Source organism: Monodon monoceros, unplaced genomic scaffold (assembly GCF_005190385.1).
Source record: "Monodon monoceros isolate NGI ecotype Baffin Bay Population unplaced genomic scaffold, NGI_Narwhal_1 Super_Scaffold_20, whole genome shotgun sequence".
Classification (NCBI taxonomy): Eukaryota; Metazoa; Chordata; class Mammalia; order Artiodactyla; family Monodontidae; genus Monodon; species Monodon monoceros.
Genome location: NW_021703777.1, coordinates 51,110,233 through 51,132,005, shown reverse-complemented (window position 1 = coordinate 51,132,005; position 21,773 = coordinate 51,110,233). Strand labels below are relative to the sequence as shown.

General features: G+C 35.7%; 1 protein-coding gene across 1 annotated transcript in view; it reads right to left on the bottom strand.

Moving 5' to 3' along the window:
* LOC114902691 (UDP-glucuronosyltransferase 2C1-like) overlaps window positions 1-21,773 on the bottom strand; it is an 86,885-nt gene continuing 65,112 nt past the window's right edge. Inside the window, 5 exon segments of the mRNA XM_029235159.1 lie at window positions 1-207; window positions 209-284; window positions 4,027-4,249; window positions 5,598-5,658; window positions 5,660-5,680. Coding sequence (XP_029090992.1) covers window positions 1-207; window positions 209-284; window positions 4,027-4,249; window positions 5,598-5,658; window positions 5,660-5,680 — 588 coding nt within the window.

Sequence of the window (21,773 nt, the reverse complement as noted above, 5' to 3'; positions counted from 1 at the left end):
CTACTCTCTCTTTTTCTTCTTCGCAGTTTTACCAAACTTCCAGCAACAAAACAGGCAACATTTAGTGATCAGGAATATAAAAGTTGCCACGCATGCTAGGAGGAACCCAATCACATAAAAAGAATTGTACTGGTACTAGGTGTGGTTGTGGATGGCTGGCCAAAGGTGTTTGACTCCTTTATGGCACATGATAAACTCAATCCAGAAGAACTGCTCATTCCAGAGGCTTCATAGGCTGATCACGGTGAATTCTTGCTAACTTCATGGCATTCTCTTTATAGCTAAAATTGAATATACAGATAGCAACTTGAAAAATTTGTTAAGGACATGATATACCTAAAACTGTTATATATTATTAAAAGTATATTACATAATTATATAATAAGTTGTGTCATAAATGATATCACCAAGAGTCAGAATGCATATGAAAGTTTGTTTCCTCTTGAGATATTTCTAGATATGGTGGCCTATCAGCTGGAATTTGTTGGATGTTTCATAGTCTCAGTAATGATTGGAGGCAGGGGAGAAAAGAATTTCTAACTGGAAATAGCATTTTGAAAGTTCAGAAATAGGAATGTAGAATATGTAGGTTGAGAATACAGAATTTGGTTTCATTTGATGAGTGTAGTATTGGGAACATGATAGTGACAAGAAGCAGCAATGAGGGGAAAGTTTATGAAAAAGGAACCCTTCCCCCCACCACTCTGCCCTTCCCCAGGTTCTGTCTGGAGTGTCTGTTAGCAAGGAGCTAGTCTTCAATAGTAATGGGAAATGGTTTCAGTCTGTGATTTTCATGGCCCTGACATTCCAGATGAAACCAATAAGTTTCATGTGACAGTCTGGGCAAGAAGTGAGTAGATGCTGGACTCTTTGCTTCAAGCTACAGAGGGATGCAAGTGTCAGTGTTGAGATAGAACAATGGCAATAGCTAGAACACTAACCCTTCTAACTTCTATCATGGAACAAAGACCAGACCAAGGTTTGGTTTAAGGTTTTGAATGGCTGATTTAGAAAAAGGATTTCCTTGTATCTGTGAAGGAGTTGAAGGAGGAAGGTTATTCTCCCACACTGAAGTGCAGTCATCATTGATGGAGAATATAGAACACTAAATTGTAGAAGATAGTGGAAGAGCATGTAGAAAGTTCTGAGGAAGGGAACGGTAAATCAGAAAAACATCAAATCCTTGTTGCTCTTTGGTTTAAAAAAAAAAAAGGCCTTTCTTAATACCAAGAATTTAAGGAATAAGTACTTCTGAATATATCTCAAGGAAACAAGGAAATAGCAACAAGAAACCCTCCAAGACACAAAAACAAAATATCTGTCAGATAAAAAATTAATGAAAAGAAAATCCTCCAGGAATAGAGAGACTGCAATAAAAAGAAAGTGCATCATTAAATCCATATAAATACAAAACTAAGGCTAAATGTTATTCGAAATTTTGGTCATGGACAAAATGTGTACATTGTAAGTTTTGAACATGTTATAATGATAATACAGCAAACAAAAATTAAGATGTGATGTTTAGGTGACATGAATGGGAAGTTTAAAAGTGACTTCATAGTGAAAAGTATTCTATATTGACCAAAATTGGAAATATTTAAAAAGTAATTATTCTAAACTCTAATGTAAATATTTGTACATAGAATTATAGGAAAATTTTAGTAAGAATTTATCTAATATTAAAAAAACTCTCCAACCGTGGCAATTCTTTTAATATAGCTTATTTTTTTCCAAGAATATATTTGATTTATTTGAAATACACTAAAATGATAAATATAATCACTTGCTGTTGAGAATATTTTTATTTATTTATAATCACAGCTAATCACCATGCAGTACAAATATCCCTATAACTTATTCACTTCAAACTAAAAGTTTGTACCCTTTGACCAACATCTCTTCACTTCCCAAACCCCTAGACTCTAGTTACCACCAACCTGCTTTCAGTTTCTATGAATTTGACTTTTTAGATTACACATATAAGTGATATCATACAGTATTTGGCTTTCTCTGCCTGACTTATTTCACTTAGAACAATGCCATGTTACACAAATGGCAGGATTTCCTTCTTTCTCTTTGCTGAATAATATTTCTTTACATACATATACCACATCTTCTTTATCCATTTATCCATTGATGGATAATTAGGTTGTTTTTATATCTTAGTTGTTATGAATAACGCTACAATGAACATAGAAATGCAGGTATCTCTTCCATATTCCATTGTAATTTCCTTTAGATGTATACCCCAAAGTGGCATTGCTGAATGATGTAGTAGTTCTATTTTAAATTTTTGGAGGAAGCGCCATCCTATTTTCCATAGTGGTTACAGCAATTTACATTCCTACCAACACCCTTCTTCACTTCCTCACCAACATTTGTTATACCTTTTCTCTCATTGATGGCCATTCTAATAGGTATGAGGTGATATTTCATTGTGGTTTTGATTTGCATTTTCTGATGCTTACTGATGTCAACCCCTCTTTCATGTATCTGTTGGCCATTTGTACATCTTCTTTGGAAAAATGTTTATTTAGTAACTCTACTAATTTTAAAATTTTTCTTTACTTGAGTTATATGAGTTTTTATAAATTTTGTATTTTAACCTTATCAGATATCTAATTTGCAAATATTTTCTCCCATTTTGTACGTTTTCTTTCATTTTGTATATCATTTCTTTTGCTGTGCAGGAGCTTTTAAATTTGATGTAGCCCACTTGTTGATTCTTGTATTTGTTCCTTGTGCTGTCGTTGGCACATCCAAAATATTGTTACAAAGACCCTTGTCAAGGAGATTTTCTCCCCTATATTTTCTTCTAGGAGTTGTATGGTTTCAGGTCTTATGTTTAAGTTTTTAATCCATTTCTAGTTAATCTTTGTAAGTGATGTAAGATAGGGGTCCAATTTCATTCTGCTATATGAGATTATCTAGGTTCCCCAGCACCATTTATTGAAGACACAACTGTTTTCTTATTGAGTATTCTTGGCTTTTTTGTCAAATATTTTTTTACCTTATATGTGAGGGTTTACTTTTGGACACTCAATCCTGTCCGTTGGTCTATGTGTCTGTTTTTATGCCAGTACCATACTTTTAGAAGATCTGTAGCTTTGTAGTAGCTACAATTTAGGATTTGTGTTTCTATTTCTGTGCCCCAAAAGGCTTTAGAAACTGGTCACTTGACTTTCCTGTTGAGAAACTCTTTCTAGCTGGGAAGTTCCCTCTTGGTGTTGAGTAATGCTGGCTTGGAAATGGGATGATATGGGTAAAATGAAGCTGTCTTCATTCTGTTTTTGTGTGATTATTCTCAGGATTTTTTAGTTCCACAGTGTTGCTAAAATTCCTTAAGTGGACTTTAGAGCTCTCCCAGAGATGTTTTTGTTTATGGGTACTGTCGTGTCTAATTGTCGATCTTTGTCAGGGGACAGGGAGGCTGGGGTCTTCTATGTCTCCATTTGGATCTCACTGTCTCACACTCTTTACTTCACTGTCTTTCTCTTGTTTTCAATTAAAATATACCAATATAGGATGTTTTTAATTAACAAGTAGAATGATCCTATTTTTATAAAAGTATTTCTATCTTTTTTTTCTAGTTATAAATTAGCACGAGGAAATACCTAAAGTAATATTTCTATACTGATGGTTATAGCTGCATGTGGAGAGTTAAGTGATTTTTCATTTTTATTTCTCTATGCTTTTTTTATATTGTCTAAATTCTTTATAGTGTTAACATCTGCATTTTTAAGAGATAAACAATAAATATTATTAATAAAAATATTTGTGTCTCTTTAACAGCAGCTTAGTTTCTTTAAATAAATTTAGTATTTCTTTGAGGTTGTAATCTATTACCCAGTAACAGTAGGTGAATCTAAATACTTTCATAGAATTTGAGAAGTGTAAGACAATCATATTTGATGTTAGTTATGTCCTGGTGATTATGTAAAAGTAATCAATTTAACTGAATGAAACAACTTACTCCTTTTAAAATACCGACGCTTCTCAGAAAAGAATATAGTCTATACTCAGGAAGGGTTGTTAATAACTGTGTTCAAAGTGTTAAGGAGATTGGAACTCGTAATTATGTGCAAATTTAATTCAACAGCTGCCCCTTTGGCTTTTATATGAGCAATATTATCATGCTGATCACCAAACAGGGGAATTACCACCATAGGGACCCTGTGGTAAATAGCTTCATAGATCCCATTGGTTCCACAGTGAGTAATAAAAGCTCTGGCTTTGGGATGACCTAAAAATAAAATATATATCATTAGTAACAGTTTCAGATACAGAAAATCATGACACCTTTATAAATCATTAATTCAATTAGGTAGCATCTTCTCCATAATTCTGTGCCATGAGGCCATATATAAATTCCTATAGGCTCTAAAGAAAGCAGCAATTAATTATTCCAGGCTAAGCAGCAATTAGTAATTCCAGCAATTAAGTCATTCCACACCTGTGAAAAGTTTGTGCAGAGTTAACCGATGGAGAGCACTTGACGTTGGACAGTTGCTGGGGTGAGAATACTTTAATAAAAAGGAATGGAGGGTTTTAAGAAAACAAACGCTTGCTTTAGTAGGGAAAGGGAGTTGAGATGTGTAGGGTTTCAATGTGAGAATGTTGGCATAACAGGCTAGAAAGATCGACCTGGGCAAGTTCATGTAGTACTCTGTTTTAAAAATTGGGTTTTTAATTGATTATAAGTAATTTGAACCATTTATAATATTGTAGATGGTGAAATGGCTTATCAGATTTTTTTTTCAAACAGCTACTGTGGGAAAAGTGAAGAGAGGAGGAAGATAATGGATACAGAAAGCCAGGAGGGTGTTGCAATATTCTATACAAAAGATAATAAGAGCCTGATGTAAAGGTACTTTCTTTGGCTCTGATTCTGAGGAGGGAGAGATTGTATCATAAACAGAAGAATTATAAATACCATATTTATGTTAGTGCTTGACAAAGATTCCATATTTGACCAAACTCTAGTCAGGCTCCTCTGAACTCTCTTTTCAAGTAGACCCTGATCTGGGGGCTTTTTGTTTATCTCTGCATTGCCCAATTTTAGCAACCATCCTTCTAAAGTCAGTTTAGCTAGATTCTCCCAGTACTGATACCTGATCACTCTTTTGAGCTGCTGCTTCCTCTTTCACCATCCCCCAAGTGATGGCTGATCACCCTGGCCTGCTGTCAACAAGAATCGGATTAGGTTAGTTTTGCCAGCGTCCTCCCTTGACCCTGATGTTTCTTCTAGTGATTTTCCATTCCACTGACCTCCCTCTCTGCACTTTGGTTATAAATTTCCCACTTTTCTTTCTGCATGCAGAGTTTAGTCCAATCTCTCTGTCTTACTGTAAAAGTCCATTGCAGTAGTTACTGTACTTATCATGGTGGTCTTGGCTAAAGTGTGCCTTACAGTCTTTAACAAGTGTCATGAATAAGTTTTTCTTTAACAAGCTCCAGAAGAAATGTGAAGAAGAAATTAAGTCTTTTTTCTTATTTTGAATACAACTTATCTGTTATTGAGTAATCATTCAGATTATTCCTCATTCGTAATTAAGCAAAATTATTTAATTTTGCTTCTCTTTGGTCTTACCCAAGAAGATCATTCTGTGGAATCCATCCATATAGCCGGGTATTTGCTCCTAGTGTTTCTGGTTTCTTTTCCTGTGTATCTCCACAGAACCTGCTAAGACAAGTGCATTTACTCTATTAGAAAACTTTTAGAATCACATACCATCAGAAGGAGGCAGTTAACTTAGAATTAATCAGGTTTGATGACTCCAGGTAATACACAAGCAAACTGAGGTCCTAAGTGATTAAGTAGTGAATGTTTTTAAACCTTTGACACCACAACAGTGTTTTCAAATGTTTGCAATAATCCTAGTCGATAGGCTATCATCATCAGGTTAATTCTAACTTGTAGATGAAGATAAAAGACAATCTGTATCTGAAACAAGTGTATATTGGTATTACTAGGCCATTCTGGTAAAGTGGATTTTGAAACAAAGTTTTCAGAGGCAAAGGGAAGGAATGTGATTTACCTCACTAAGAAATTGTTAGGGCTTTGATCTTTGTTATATACTTGGTAGTAACTTAGAATCAAGTATTTCCTTTTTTATTATACATAATGATGTCTATCATTTTAAAGTATTGTAATTATAGAATCTGGTGGCACTAAATACATCCACAGTGGTGTGTAACGATAAGCACTATCTATACCCCAAATGTTTTCATCTTCCCTACATAAACTCTGTATCATTAAGCAATAACTCCCTATTCCCCCCACTCCCTAGCCCCTGGTACCTCTATTCTACTTTCTGTCTCCATGAATTTGTCTAATCTAGGTATCTAAGTGGAATCATACAGTATTTGTCTTCTGACAACATTATTTCACTTAGCATTATGTCTTCAAGGTTCATGTATATTGTAACATATCAGAATTTCCTTTCTTTTTAAGGCTGAATAATATTCCATTTTGTGTGTATATCACATTTTCTTTATCCATTCATTCTGGTATTGTGAACAATGTTGCTGTGACCATTGTTGTACAAATATCTGTTTGAGTCCCTGATTTCAATTTCTCTTCATAAATAGTCAGGATTAGAATTACTGGGGCATATAACAGCTCTATGTTTAACTTAGTGAAGAACAAGAAAAATGTTTTCCAGAGCAGATACATCATTTTGCACAATTATGAGTATAATAGAGAAGAACAAATCTGATTTCACATTAGATCTGTTTCTTTTACTTTAACCTTTATGTTCTGTTTCCTGTGTTGGTCATGCTGGCTCTGTACCTTTTGTAAAATAATGTTGCCTACAGCCTGAAATGTACAGGATAGCCTATTCTCAAGGCTCTGACCTTTAAGAGTCCATTAATATAGAGATAAAAGTTGCAGAACAGAAAATAATATTTGTCTTGTTGGAGGTTTACAGGAACATCATGACCTGACCTACTTGGAGAGTGGCAAGAACAAAGTACTGTCCTACACCAAGAAGTTTGCAACAACTAACCACATACCTCTCTCACCTTGCCTTTAAAAGTGCTTTGTTGAAACACTTTGGAGAGTTCAGGGCTTTCTGGGCACAAGCCACCCACCTCCTTTGTGGACTTGCAGTAAACCTTTCTCTGCTCCAAACTCCTGTGTTTTGGTTTGTCTGGACTAACTGCATCAGGTATACAAACTTGCATTCGGTAACAGAATTGTAACACACGAGGTCCTATTTCTCCACATTCACACCAACCCTTGCTATTTTCCTTTTATTTATTTTTTATAATAGCCATCTTAATGTGTGAAGTGGTTCTTTGATTTGCATTTCCTTAATGATTAATGATTTTGAGCATCCTTGCATGTACTTTTTGACCATTTGTATATCTTATTTTGAGAAGTATCTATTCAAGTACTTTCCCATTTTTCAATTGTTTTTTTTGTTGTTGTTGAGTTATAGGAGTTCTTTATGTATTGTGCACATTAGTTCCTTATCAGATACGTGATTTGCAAAGATTGTCTCCCAATCTGTATATTGTATTTCACTTTCTTGATAGTATCTTTTGATGCACAAAGTTCTGCATTTGATGAAGTCCAATTTATTTACTTTTATTGTTTGTGCTTTTGGTGTCATACCTATGAAATCATAGCAAAATACAATGTGATGAAGTTTTCCCTTAGAATTTTCTTGTAAAAGTATTATGTTTTTACTTCTAAAGTTTGTCTCTGATCCATTTTGAGTTAATTTTTTTAAGGTAAGTGTTCAACTTTATTCCTTTGCATGTGGATATCAAGATTTTACAAGCACTATTTGTTGAGAAGATTGTCCTTTCCCCACTGAATGGTCTTGCATCCTTGTTGAAAATCAATTGCCCATACGTGTGAGGGTTAATTTCTACTTTGTCTTCTATTCCATTGGTTTATATGTCTGCCCTTTTCCCATTACTACACTGTTAATTTACTGTAGGTTTATAGTAAATTTCTAACTTCAGTGTTTGAAAGTGTGAGTCCTTTAAACTTTGTTGTTTTTCAGGATTGTTTCGTCTATTTGTGGTTCTTGTAGTTCCATATGAGGTTGAGGATTGGATTTTTTATTTCTACAAAAATGCTGTTAGAGTTTTGATAGGCATTGCATTAAATCTGTAGATAGTTTTGCATAGTGTTGACATCTTAACCATGTTAAGTATTCCTATCATGAACATAGGATGAGTTTCCATGCATTTAGGTATCCTTTAATTTCTTGCAGCAATAATGTTTTGTGGGGAATTCCCTGGCTGTCCAGTGGTTAGGGTCCTGAGCTTCCACTGCAGGAGGCATAGGTTCAATCCCTGGTTGGGGAACTAAGATCCTACATGCCACGCAGCACAGTAATAATAATAATAAGAATATTTTGTGGTTCTCATCATGCAAATGTTTTACCTCCTTGGTTAGATTTATTCTTAAGTATTTAATTTGTTTTGTTGCTCTAGTAAGTGGAAGTTTAAAAATTTCATGTTCAGAGTGTTCACTGACCTTGTGTGTATGAACAAAACTGATTTTTGCCCGTTAATCTTGTATTATGCACCTTAGTTAAGTTTGGTTATTATCCTTAGTAGTTTTTTGTGAATTCTTTGAGATTTTCTATGTATAGTATCATGTCACCTGCAAATACATATTGCTTTACCTCTCTCATTCCAATGTGGATGCATTTTTATTTCTTTTTCCTGTGTCATTCCTATGCCAAAACTTCTGGTATAAGGTTAAATAGCAGCAGTGAAACAATACAACCTTGTATTGTTCCTGATCTTAGGAAGAAAGCTTTCAGTTTATACCACTGAATATGACATAAGCTGTGGGTTTTTCAAAAGTATCCTGTATCATATTGAGGACTTCTCCCTCTATTCCTAAATTTCTTGAGAGTTTTCATCAAAAGAATGTTGGATTTTCTCAACTTCCTTTTCTGTGTAAGTTAAAATGATCATTTGTTTGTCTGTTTTTCCCTTCATTATATTCATGTGCTGTATTACATGGATTGATTTACATTTGCTGAACCAGCTTTGCAAAAATAGAATAAGTATCATTTTACTATGGTGAATACTCCTTTCAATATTCTAGTGGATTTGATCTGCAAATCTTTTCTTGAGTATTTTAATGTCCATATTTAGAAATGATCATGGTCCGTAATTTTATTTTGTGGTGTCTTTATCTGGCTGTTGGGAAAACTAGTAAAGTAGTCTTGTTTAGGCTTCAGAGGCAAAAGAAGGCCTCTGACTGACTTGTGATCCTGCCTGGACTGCAGGCCTGCTTGCACACCTAACAATTCTTACTAACAAGTCAAGCAGCAAGTACAATAAGAAAGGGAGTGGGTCTTGGAATTTCTTGAGCCCTGGGGACCTGGCCAGTCCCCTGGGGTCTAGAAAATCTTGTGACTCATATGGTGAAATCAACAGCATTGTTACAGTTGAACCCGAGCTGCATTTTTGCATGCAAACTGATGACATCAGTTTGTGGCCTGGAATTATAAACGGAAGCCCCCAGAACTACAATTTGAAGTTTCACCCCTGAGGTGGATGCACCGCCTGGGACCCTTCCCAGCTGGGACTCCAGATTGCTGTTACTCGGGATTTCCCAGCTGCTGTTTGAATCTGGATGAAGATGTCGGCCCAATCTGGTGATGTATACTCTGTTATGTCTTTCTAATACTTTTATTAATCCCCTTCTAATGACTGTATATTGAAATTAAGTTAAATCATCTTCTATTAAAGAAATTAATTAAATCTGTTCAGTTGTGTGAGACAAGTGGGTATTTTGCTGGTGAGTCCAACGAACCTTGAAACTGAAAGCAGGTTTCGGCAATACACAGGCTTTCATATCAGGTAAATCTAACCTCACAGCATTATATAATATTTCCTTCTTTTCACTTTTTTGGAATATTTGAAAAGGATTACTTAATTATATAAATGTTTGATAGAATTTGCCAGTGATGCTATCTCTCCAGGACTTTTCCTTTTTGGTAGGTTTTTGATTACTATTTCAGTCTCTTAATTTGATATATGTCTGTTGAAATACTCTATTTCTTGTTTAGTCAGTGTAAGTAAATTGAGTTTTTCAAGGTATTTATCCACGTATTCCAGGTTGTCTAATTTTTGTTGTGTAAGTTTTGATAATATCCTCTTTTTTTTCTTTCAGTTTTGTTGATATATAATTGACATACAGCACTAAGTTTAAGTTGTATAGCATTATAATTTTACTTACATACATTATGAAGTGATTATCACAATAAGTGATAAGTGAATAAGTGAATATCCATCATCTTATCTAGGTACAAAATTAAAGAAATAGAAAAAAAATTTCTTCACATGAGAACTCAAGATTTACTCTCAACAATTTTCACATATAACATACCGCAGTGTTTATTTATGATGTATGTTGCATTCCTAGTACTCATTTATCGTATAACTGGAAGTTTGAACCTTTTAACCGCCTTCCTCCAATTGTCCTTTCCCCAGTCCCCTGCCTCTGGTAACCACAAATCTAATCTATTTTTCCATGAGGTTGTTTTTTCTTTTCTGTTTTGAAGTATAACTAACCTACAACACTATGTTAGTTCCTGTTACACAATATAGCTATTTGGTATTTCTGTACCTCTCAAAATGATCATCACGATAAGTCTAGTTACAACATGTAAAACTATTGCATAGTTATTGTCTTATTCCCCACACTGTATTTAGCAAAATACATACATATATATGTGAAAATACATGATTATTCTAAGTTGCTGATCTCTTAAGTTCAAGTGCATTTTAACAACCTTGCATTTTTACTTCCCTCACCACACTTACTATTTTTGACATCATATTTTAAACCTTTTAGTTTCATGTATCTCTTAACTACTTATTATGAGTATACATGATTGTATTACTTTTGTGTTCTAACCTTCCTTCTAGCTTTATATCTGGCTGATTTACTAGCTTTACTATATATTTTCCTTTACCTACTTTTCCTTTTGTGATTTTCATGTTTCTAGTTGTGACCTTTTCTCTCTCACTTAGAAAAGTCCCCTTAACATTTCTTGTACACCTGGTTTGGTGGTGCTGAACTCTTTAACTTTTGCTTTCTTGTACAACTTTTGATCTCTCCATCAAACATGAATGAGAGCCTTGCTGGTGAGAGTATTCCTGGTAGTAGGTTTTCCCCTTTCATCATTTTAAATATTATATATTGTGCCACTCCCTTCAGGTCTGCAGTGTTTCTGCAGAAAAGTTAGCCAATAGGCTTATGGGAGTTTCCTTGTAAGTAAATTGTTCCTTTTCCCTTGCTGCTTTTAAAATTTTCTCTTAATTTTTGCCATTTTAATTACAATGTGTCTTGGTGTGGTCTTCTTTGGGTTGATCCTGTGTGGGATTATCTCTGCTTCCTACAACTAGATGACTGTTTCCTTTCCCAAGTTACGGAATTATAGCTATTATGTCTTCAAATATGTTCTCTGCCCCTTTCTGCCTCTCTTCTCCCTCTGGAAGACCTATAATGCAAATGTTAATATGCTTGATGTTGTCACAGAAGTCTCTTAAACTGTCTTCTTTCTTTTTATTCTTTTTTCTGTTCAACTTCAATGATTTCCACTACTTTGTCTTTCAGCTTGCTGATCGATGTCTCTGTATCATCTAATCTACTGTTGATTCTTTCTGGTGTATTTATCATTTCAGTTATTGTATTGTTCATCTTTGTTTTGTTCTTATTTATATTTTCTAATTTTTTGCTAAAAGCTTCTACCTTCTCACTCTGTTTATTTAATCTTCTCCCCAGTTTTTCTGAACATCTTTACAATCATTACCTTGAACTCTCTATGGGGTAGATTGCCTATGTCCACTTCACTTAGTTCTTTTTCTGGGGTTTTATGTTGTTGCTTCATTTGCAACATATTCCTCTGTTGCCTTATTTCACCCAACTTGCAGTTTTTATTTTTATGTATCTGAAGGTTGGTTACATTTCCTGACCTTGTAAAAGTGGCCTTTTGTATTAGACATCCTATCCATCCAAGCAGTGCACCCTCATCCGGTCACCAGACTTAGATGCTCTAGGGGTACCTGTATTTGGGCTGCCTGTGTCCTCTTGTTGTGGTAGATTGATTACTATGAGCCATTAGCTCTTCTGAAAGTACTCTCTACTGGCCTTTAAGGCCATTGTTTTGGGGGCATGGCTTCCTGGTGCTGGAGCCCTGGTCTGAGGAGCCTAATGTTGGGCTTGAACCATGCACTCCTTGGGGACAATCTTTGCTAATTTGCTCCCTTGGTGCTATGAGTCTTGACTATACCACTTCTTCATCCCCCCTATCTGTCTCACTGTGCTAAGAGGTAAGCTGGGGTATTCTTCTCCCATCTTGGCTACAACTCCTTCATATCCTCTTATAAACTTTTTATTTTTGAAAAGCCTTTAGTAATCTCCCTAGATTCATTTCTCATTTTAAAATGATTTGCATCTACTTTTTTTTTTTTTTCTCTTTGGCAGTTTAGCTAAAAGTTTGATAATTTTGCTGACCTTTTCAAAGAACCAGGTTTAGGTATTATTGATTTTCTCTCGTTTTTTTTTTGTTTGTTTGTTTGTTTTGTTTATCTCTGCTCTAACTCCATTATTTTTTTCCTTCTGCTATATTTTGGTTTAGTTTGCCTTCTTTTTATAGTTCTTTACAGTATAATATTAGTATATTGATTTTTAGATCTTTCTTCTTATTTAATGTAGGCACTTGCACCTATAAATTCCTCTCTGAGTCCTGCTTCTCCACATCTATTGATTTGAACTGTTGTGTTTTCATTCATTAAAAAAAAAATTTTCTGGGGGCTTCCCTGGTGGCGCAATGGTTGAGAGTCTGCCTGTTGATGCAGGGGACACGGGTTCGTTCCCCGGTCCGGGAGGATCCCACATGCCGCGGAGCGGCTGGGCCCGTGAGCCATGGCTGCTGAGCCTGTGTGTCCGGAGCCTGTGCTCCACAACGGGAGAGGCCACAACAGTGAGAGGGCCGCGTACTGCCAAAAAAAAATTTCCAATTACTTTTCTTTCCAGATTTTTAAAAAGTTTATATTTTACAATACTTTTACATTTACAGAAAAATTGCAGAATTTCCATAAACCCCACATCCAATTTCTGCTATTACTAGCATCTAACATTAGTATGGTACACTTGATTTTTTTTTTATTCTTGAATTTTATTTATTTTTTTTATACAGCAGGTTCTTATTAGTTATCTATTTTATAAATATTAGTGTATATATGTCAATCCTAATCTCCCAATTCATCCCACCACCCCTTGCCCCCATGTCCATACATTTGTTCTCTACATCTGTGTCTCTATTTATGCCTTGCAAACTGGTTCATCTTTACCATTTTTCTAGATTCCATATATATGCATTAATATACGATATTTGTTTTTCTCTTTCTGACTTACCTCACTTTGTATGACAGTCTCGAGGTCCATCCACGTACCTACATATGACCCAATTTCATTCCTTTTTATGGCTGAGTAATATTCCACTGTATATATGTACCACATCTTCTTTATCCATTCGTCTGTCAGTGGGCATTTAGGTTGCTTCCATGACCTGGTTATTGTAAATAGTGTTGCAATGAACTTTGGATTGCATGTGTCTTTTTGAATTATGGTTTTCTCTGGGTATATGCCCAGTAGTGGGATTGCTGGGTCATATGGTAGTTCTCTTTTTAGTTTTTCAAGGAACCTCCATACTGTTCTCCATAGTGGCGGTATCAATTTACATTCCCACTAACAGTGCAAGACAGTCCCCTTTTCTCCACACCCTCTCCAGCATTTGTTGTTTGTAGATTTTCTGATCATGCCCATTCTAACTGGTGTGAGGTGATACCTCATTGTAGTTTTGATTTGCATTTCTCTAATAATTAGTGATGTTGAGCAGCTTTTCATGTGCCTCTTGGCCATCTGTATGTCTTCTTTGGAGAAATGTCTATTTAGGTCTTCTGCCCATTTTTGGATTGGGTTGTTTGGTTTTTTGTTACTGAGCTACATGGGCTGTTTATGTATTTTGGAGATTAATCCTTTGTCTGTTGATTCATTTGCAAATATTTTCTCCCATTCTGAGTGTTGTCTTTTCATCTTGTTCATAGTTTCCTTCACTGTGCAAAAGCTTTTAAGTTTCATTAGGTCCAAATGTATTGTTTCATTTGTTTATTTCTGTTTTTATTTCCATTGCTCGAGGAGGTGTGTCAAAAAAGATCTTGCTGTGATTTATGTCAAGGAACATTCTTCCTATGTTTTCCTTTAAGAGTTTTATAGTGTCCAGTCTTACATTTAGGTCTTTAATCCATTTTGAGTTTATTTTTGTGTATGGTGTTAGGGAGTGTTCTAATTTCATTCTTTTACAAGTAGCTGTCCAGTTTTCCCAGCACTGCTTATTGAAGAGACTGTCTCATATACATTGTATAACCTTGCCTCCTTTGTCATAGATTAGTTGACCATAGGTGCGTGGGTTTATCTCTGGGCTTTCTATCCTGTTCCATTGATCTATATTTCTGTTTTTGTGCCAGCAACATACTGTCTTGATTACTATAGCTTTGTAGTATAGTCTGAAGTCAGGGAGTCTGATTCCTCCAGCTCCAGTTTTTCCCTCAAGTTTGTTTTGGCTATTCAGGGTCTTTTGTGTTTCCGTACAAATTTTCAGATTTTTGTTCTAGTTCTGTAAAAAAATACCATTGGTAATTTGTTAGGGATTGCATTGACTCTGTAGATTGCTTTGGGTAGTATAGTCATTTTCACAATATTGATTCTTCCAATCCAATAACATGCTATATCTCTCCATTTCTTTGTGTTATCTTTGATTTCTTTCAACAGTGTCTTATAGTTTCCTGAGTACAAGTCTTTTACCTCCTTAGGTAGATTTATTCCTAGGTATTTTATTCTTTTTGTTGCAATGGTAAATGAGATTGTTTCCGTAATTTCTTTTTCTGATCTTTCATTGTTAGTGTATAGGAATGCAAGAGGTTTCTGTGCATTAATTTTGTATCCTGCTACTTTACCAAATTCATTGATTAGCTCTAGTAGTTTTCTGGTGGCATCTTTAGGATTTTCTATGTATATTATCATGTCATCTGCAAACAGTGACAGTTTTACTTCTTCTTATCCAATTTAGATTCATTTTATTTCTTTTTCTTCTCTGACTGACATTGCTAGGACTTCCAAAACTATGTTGAAAATAAGTGGCTAGAGTAGATATCCTTGTCTTGTTCCTGATCTTAGAGGAAATACTTTCAGTTTTTCACCATTGAGAATGTTGTTTGTTGTGGGTTTGTCATATATGGCCTTTATTATGTTGAGGTAGGTTCCCTCTAGGCCCACTTTCTGGAGAGTTTTTATCATAAATGGGTGTTGAATTTTGTCAGAAGCTTTTTCTGCATCTATTGAGATGATCATATGGTTTTTATTCTTCAATTTGTTAATATGGTGTATTACATTGATTGATTTGCATATATTAAAGAATCCTTGCATATAACTTCCACTTGATCATAGTGTATGATCCTTTTAATGTGTTGTTGGATTCTGTTTGCTAGTATTTTGTTGAGGGTTTTTGCATCTATATTTATCAGTGATATTAGTATTTAATTTCTTTTTCTTTTTGTAGCATCTTTGCCTGGTTTTGGTATCAGGGTGATGGTGGCCTCATAGAATGAGTTTGGGAGTGTTCCTTCCTCTGCAGTTGTTTGGAAGAGCTTGAGAAGGATGGGTGTTAGCTCTTCTCTAAATATTTGATAGAATTCACCTGTGAGTCCATCTGGTCCTGGACTTTTGTTTGTTGGAGATTTTTATTCACAGTTTCAATTTCATTACTTGTGATAGGTGTGTTCATATTTTCTATTTCTTCCTGGTTCAGCCTTGGAAGTTTACACCTTTCTAAGGATTTGTCCGTTTCTTCCAAGGTTTCCCTTTTATTGACATAGAGTTCCTTGTAGTAGTCTCTTATTATGCTTTGTATTTCTGTGGTGTCCGTTGTGACTTCTCCTTTTTCATTTCTAATTTTATTGATTTGAATCCTCTCCCTCTCTTTCTTGATGAGTCTGGTTAAAGGTTTATCAATTTTGTTTATCTTCTCAAGGAACCAGCTTTTAGTTTTATTGATCTTTGCTATTGTTTCCTTTGTTTCTATTTCATTTATTTCTGATCTGAACTTTATGATTTCTTTCCTTCTACAAACTTTGGGTTTTGTTTGTTCTTTCTCTAGTTCCTTTAGGTGTAAGGTTAGATTGTTTGAGATTTTTCTTGTTTCTTGAGGTAGGATTGTTTTGCTATAAACTTCCCTCTTAGAACTGCTTTTGCTGCATCCTTAGGTTTTGGATCATTGTATTTTCGTTGTCATTTGTCTCTAGGTATTTTTTGATTTCCTCTTTGAGATCTTCAGTAATCTCTTGGTTATTTAGTAACATATTATTTAGCCACCATGCTTTTTTTTTTTTTTTTACATTTTTTCCCTGTAATTTATCTCTAATCTCATTGCATTGTGATCAGAAAAGATACTTGATGATTTCAATTTTCTTAAATTTACTGAGGCTTGATTTGTGACCTAAGATATCATCTTTCCTGGAGAAAGTTCTGTGTGCACTTGAGAAGAAAGTGTAATATGCTGTTTTTGGATGGAATGTCTTATAAATATCAATTTAATCCATCTGGTCTTTTGTGTCATTTAAAGCTTTTGTTTCCTTATTAATTTTCTGTCTGGATGATCTGTCCATTGGTTTAAGTGAGGTGTTAAAGTCCCCCACTATTATTGTGTTACTGATGATTTCCTCTTTTATAGCTGTTAGCATTTGCCTTATGTACTGAGGTGCACCTATTTTGGGTGCATATATATTTGTAATTGCTATATCTTCTTCTTGGATTGATCCTTTGGTCATTATGTAGTGCCCTTCCTTATCTCTTGTAACATTCTTTATTTTAAAATCTATTTTATCTGATGTGAGAATTACTACTACAGCTTTCTTTTGATTTCCATTTGCATGGAATATCTTTTCCATTCCCTCACTTTCAGTCTGTGTGTGTCCCTAGGTCTGAAGTGGGTCTCTTGTAGACAGCATGTATATGGGTCTTGTTTTTGTAACCATTCAGTGAGCCTGTGTCTTTTGGTTGGAACATTTAATCCATTCACGTTTAAGGTAATTATTGATATGTATATTCCTATGACTATTTTCTTAATTGTTTTGGGTTTGTTTTTGTAGGTCCTTTTCTTCTCTTTTGTTTCCCACTTAGAGAAGTTCCTTTAGCATTTGTTGTAGAGCTGGTTTGGTGGTGCTGAATTCTCTTAGCTTTTGCTTGTCTGTAAAGCTTTTGATTTTTCTATCGAACATGAATGAGATCCTTGCTGTGTAGAGTAATCTTGGTTGTAGGTCCTTCCCTTTCATTGCTTTAAATATATCATACCACTCCTTTCTGGCTTGCTGAGTTTCTGATGAGAAATCAGCTGTTAACCTTATGGGAGTTCCCTTGTATGGTATTTGTCACTTTTCCCTTGTTGCTTTTAATAATTTTTGACAATTTGATTACTATGTGTCTCGTTGTGTTTCTCCTTGGGTTTATCCTGTCTGGGACTCTCTGTGCTTCCTGGACTTTGGTGGCTTTTTCCTTTCCCAAATTAGGGAAGTTTTTTGACTATAAACTTTTCAAATATTTTCCTGGGTGCTTTCTTTCTCTCTTCTCCTTCTGGAATCCCTATAATGCGAATGTTGTTGCATTTAATGTTGTCCCAGAGGTTTCTTAGGCTGTCTTCATTTATTTTCATTCTTTTTTCTTTATTCTGTTCCATGGCAGTGATTTCTACCATTCTGTCTTCAAGGTCAGTTATCCGTTCTTCTGCCTCAGTTATTCTACTATTGATTCCTTCTAGTGTATTTTTCATTTTAGTTATTGCATTGTTCATCTCTGTTTGTTTCTTCTTTAATTCTTCTAATTCTTTGTTAAACATTTCTTGCATCATCTTGATATTTGCTTCCATTCTTTTTCCGATGTCCAGGATCATCTTCACTATCATTATTCTGAATTCTTTTTCTGGAAGGTTGCCTATCTCTGCTTCATTTAGTTTTTTTTTCTGGGGTTTTATCTTGTTCCTTCATCTGGTGTATAGTCTTCTGCCTTTTCATTTTGTCTGTCTTTCTGTGAATGTGGTTTTCATTCCACAGGCTACAGGACTGTAGTTCTTCTTGCTTCTGCTGTCTGCTTTCTGATGGATGAGGCTGTCTAAGTGGTTTGTGCAAGCTTCCTGATGGGAGGGACTGGTGGTGGGTAGAGCTGGGTGTTGCTCTGGAGAGCAGAGCTCAGTAAAACTTTAATCCATTTGTCTCCTGATGCATGGGGCTGAGTTCCCTCCCTGTTAGTTGTTTGGCCTGAGGCGTCTGAGGACTGGATCCTACAGGCTCTTTCGTGGGGCTCATGGAGGACTCTGGCAAGACTCATGCCAAAGAGTACTTCCCAGAACTTCTGCTGCCAGTGTCCTCGTCCCTGTGGTGAACCACTGCCACCTCCCACCTCTGCAGAATACCCTCCAACACTAGCAGTTAGGTCTGCTTCAGCCTCCTATGGAGTCACTGCTCCTTCCCCCTGGGTCCTGATGTGCACACTACTTTGTGTGTGTCCTCCAAGAGTGGAGTCTCTGTTTCCCCCAGTCCTGTCAAAGTCCTGCAATAAAATCCCACTAGCCTTTAAAGTCTGATTCTCTGGGAATTTCTCCTCCCACTGCTGGACCCCCAGGTTGGGAAGCCTGACATGGGGATCAGTACCTTGACTCCAGTGGGTGGACTTCTGTGGTATAATTGTTCTCCATGTATCTTTTTTGGTGAGTTCCAGTGTCTTCCTGTCGATGATTGTTTGTTTTGATTCCGGTGCTCTTCCAAGAGGGAGTGAGCACACATCCTTCTACTCCACCATCTTGAACAATCTCTTTCCAATTATTCTTGTGACTTATACTTTGACCAATTGTTTGTTAACTTCAATAGCATGAAAAAAACTGTGCTCTTATATAGACCTATCTATCTCTTTCTTTATTGATGTGATAAATTACATATTTATACATTGTGCTCCTAATTACATAAATTAATAATTTCTTTTTATGAATTTTTATTTTAAATCATTGAGAAAATTTTTTAAAAATTGGGGTTACAACACTACTGGCTTTTTAAAATTGCCTTTACTGCAATTTTACCTTACTGCTGACCTTTATTTCTTCATTTTTTTTTTTTAACATCTTTATTGGGGTATAATTGCTTTACAATGGTGTGTTAGTTTCTGCTTTATAACAAAGTGAATCAGTTATACATATACATATGTTCCCGTATGTCTTCCCTCTTGCATCTCCCTCCCTCCCACTCTCCCTATCTCACCCCTCCAGGCTGTCACAAAGCACCGAGCTAATATCCCTGTGCCATGCGGCTGCTTCCCACTAGCTATCTACCTAACTACGTTTGTTAGTGTGTATATGTCCATGACTCTCTCTCGCCCTGTCAAAGCTCACCCTTCCCCCTCCCCATATCCTCAAGTCCGTTCTCCAGTAGGTCTGCGTCTTTATTCCTGTCTTACCCCTACGTTCTTCATGACATTTTTTTTTCTTAAATTCCATATATATGTGTTAGCATACGGTATTTGTCTTTCTCTTTCTGACTTACTTCACTCTGTATGACAGACTCTAGGTCTATCCATCTCATTACAAATAGCTCAGTTTCGTTTTTTTTTAAGGCTAAGTAATATTCCATTGTATATAGGTGCCACATCTTCTTTATCCACTCATCCGTTGATGGGCACTTAGGTTGTTTCCATCTCCGGGCTATTGTAAATAAAGATGCAATGAACATTTTGGTACATGACTCTTTTTGAATTTTGGTTTTCTCAGGGTATATGCCCAGTAGTGGGATTGCTGGGTCATATGGTAATTCTATTTGTAGTTTTTTAAGGAACCTCCATACTGTTCTCCATAGTGGCTGAACCAATTCACATTCCCACCAGCAGTGCAAGAGTGTTCCCTTTTCTCCACACCCTCTCCAGCATTTATTGTTTCTAGATTTTTTGATGATGGCCATTCTGACTGGTGTGAGATGATACCTCATTGTAGTTTTGATTTGCATTTCTCTAATGATTAATGATGTTGAGCATTCTTTCATGTGTTTGTTGGCATTCTGTATATCTTCTTTGGAGAAATGTCTATTTAGGTCTTCTGCCCATTTTTGCATTGGGTTGTTTGTTTTTTTGTTATTGAGCTGCATGAGCTGCTTGTAAATTTTGGAGATTAATCCTTTGTCAGTTGCTTCATTTGCAAATATTTTCTCCCATTCTGAGGGTTGTCGTTTGGTCTTGATTATGGTTTCCTTTGCTGTGCAAAAGCTTTGAAGTTTCATTAGGTCCCATTTGTTTATTTTTGTTTTTATTTCCATTACTCTAGGAGGTGGGTCAGAAAGGATCTTGCTGTGATTTATGTCATAGAGTGTCCTGCCTATGTTTTCCTCTAAGAGTTTGATAGTTTCTGGCCTTACATTTAGGTCTTTAATCAATTTTGAGCTTATTTTTGTGTATGGTGTTAGGGAGTGATCTAATCTCATACTTTTACATGTACCTGTCCAGTTTTCCCAGCACCATTTACTGAAGAGGCTGTCCTTTCTCCACTGTACATTCCTGCCACCTTTATCAAAGATAAGGTGTCCATATGTGCGTGGGTTTATCTCTGGGCTTTCTATCCTGTTCCATTGATCTATCTTTCTGTTTTTGTGCCAGTACCATACTGTCTTGATTACTGTAGCTTTGTAGTATAGTCTGAAGCCAGGTAGCCTGATTCCTCCAGCTCCTTTTTTCATTCTCAATATGGCTTTGGCTATTCGGGGTCTTTTGTGTTTCCATACAAATTGTGAAATTTTTTGTTCTAGTTCTGTGAAAAATGCCAGTGGTAGTTTGATAGGGATTGCATTGAATCTGTAGATTGCTCCGGGTAGTAGAGTCATTTTCACAATGTTGATTCTTCCCATCCAAGAACATGGTATATCTCTCCATCTATTTGTATCATCTTTAATTTCTTTCATCAGTGTCTTATAATTTTCGGCATACAGGTCTTTTGTCTCCTTAGGTAGGTTTATTCCTAGATATTTTATTCTTTTTGTTGCAATGGTAAATGGGAGTGTTTTCTTGATTTCACTTTCAGATTTTTCATCATTAGTGTGTAGGAATGCAAGAGATTTCTGTGCATTAATTTTGTATCCTGCTACTTTACCAAATTCATTGATTAGCTCTAGTAGTTTTCTGGTAGCATCTTTAGGATTCTCTATGTATAGTATCATGTCATCTGCAAACAGTGACAGCTTTATTTCTTCTTTTCCGATTTGGATTCCTTTTATTTCCTTTTCTTCTCTGATTGCTGTGGCTAAAACTTCCAAAACTATGTTGAATAAGAGTGGTGAGAGTGGGCAACCTTGTCTTGTTCCTGATGTTAGTTGAAATGTTTTCAGGTTTTCACCATTGAGGATGATGTTTGCTGTGGGCTTGTCATATATGGCCTTTATTATGTTGAGGAAAGTTCCCTCTATGCCTACTTTCTGCAGGGTTTTTATCATAAATCGGTGTTGAATTTTGTCGAAAGCTTTCTCTGCATCTATTGAGATGATCATATGGTTTTTCTCCTTCAATTTGTTAATATGGTTTATCACATTGATAGATTTGCGTATATTGAAGAATCCTTGCATTCCTGGAATAAACCCCACTTGATCATGGTGTATGATCCTTTTAATGTGCTGTTGGATTCTGTTTGCTAGTATTTTGTTGAGGA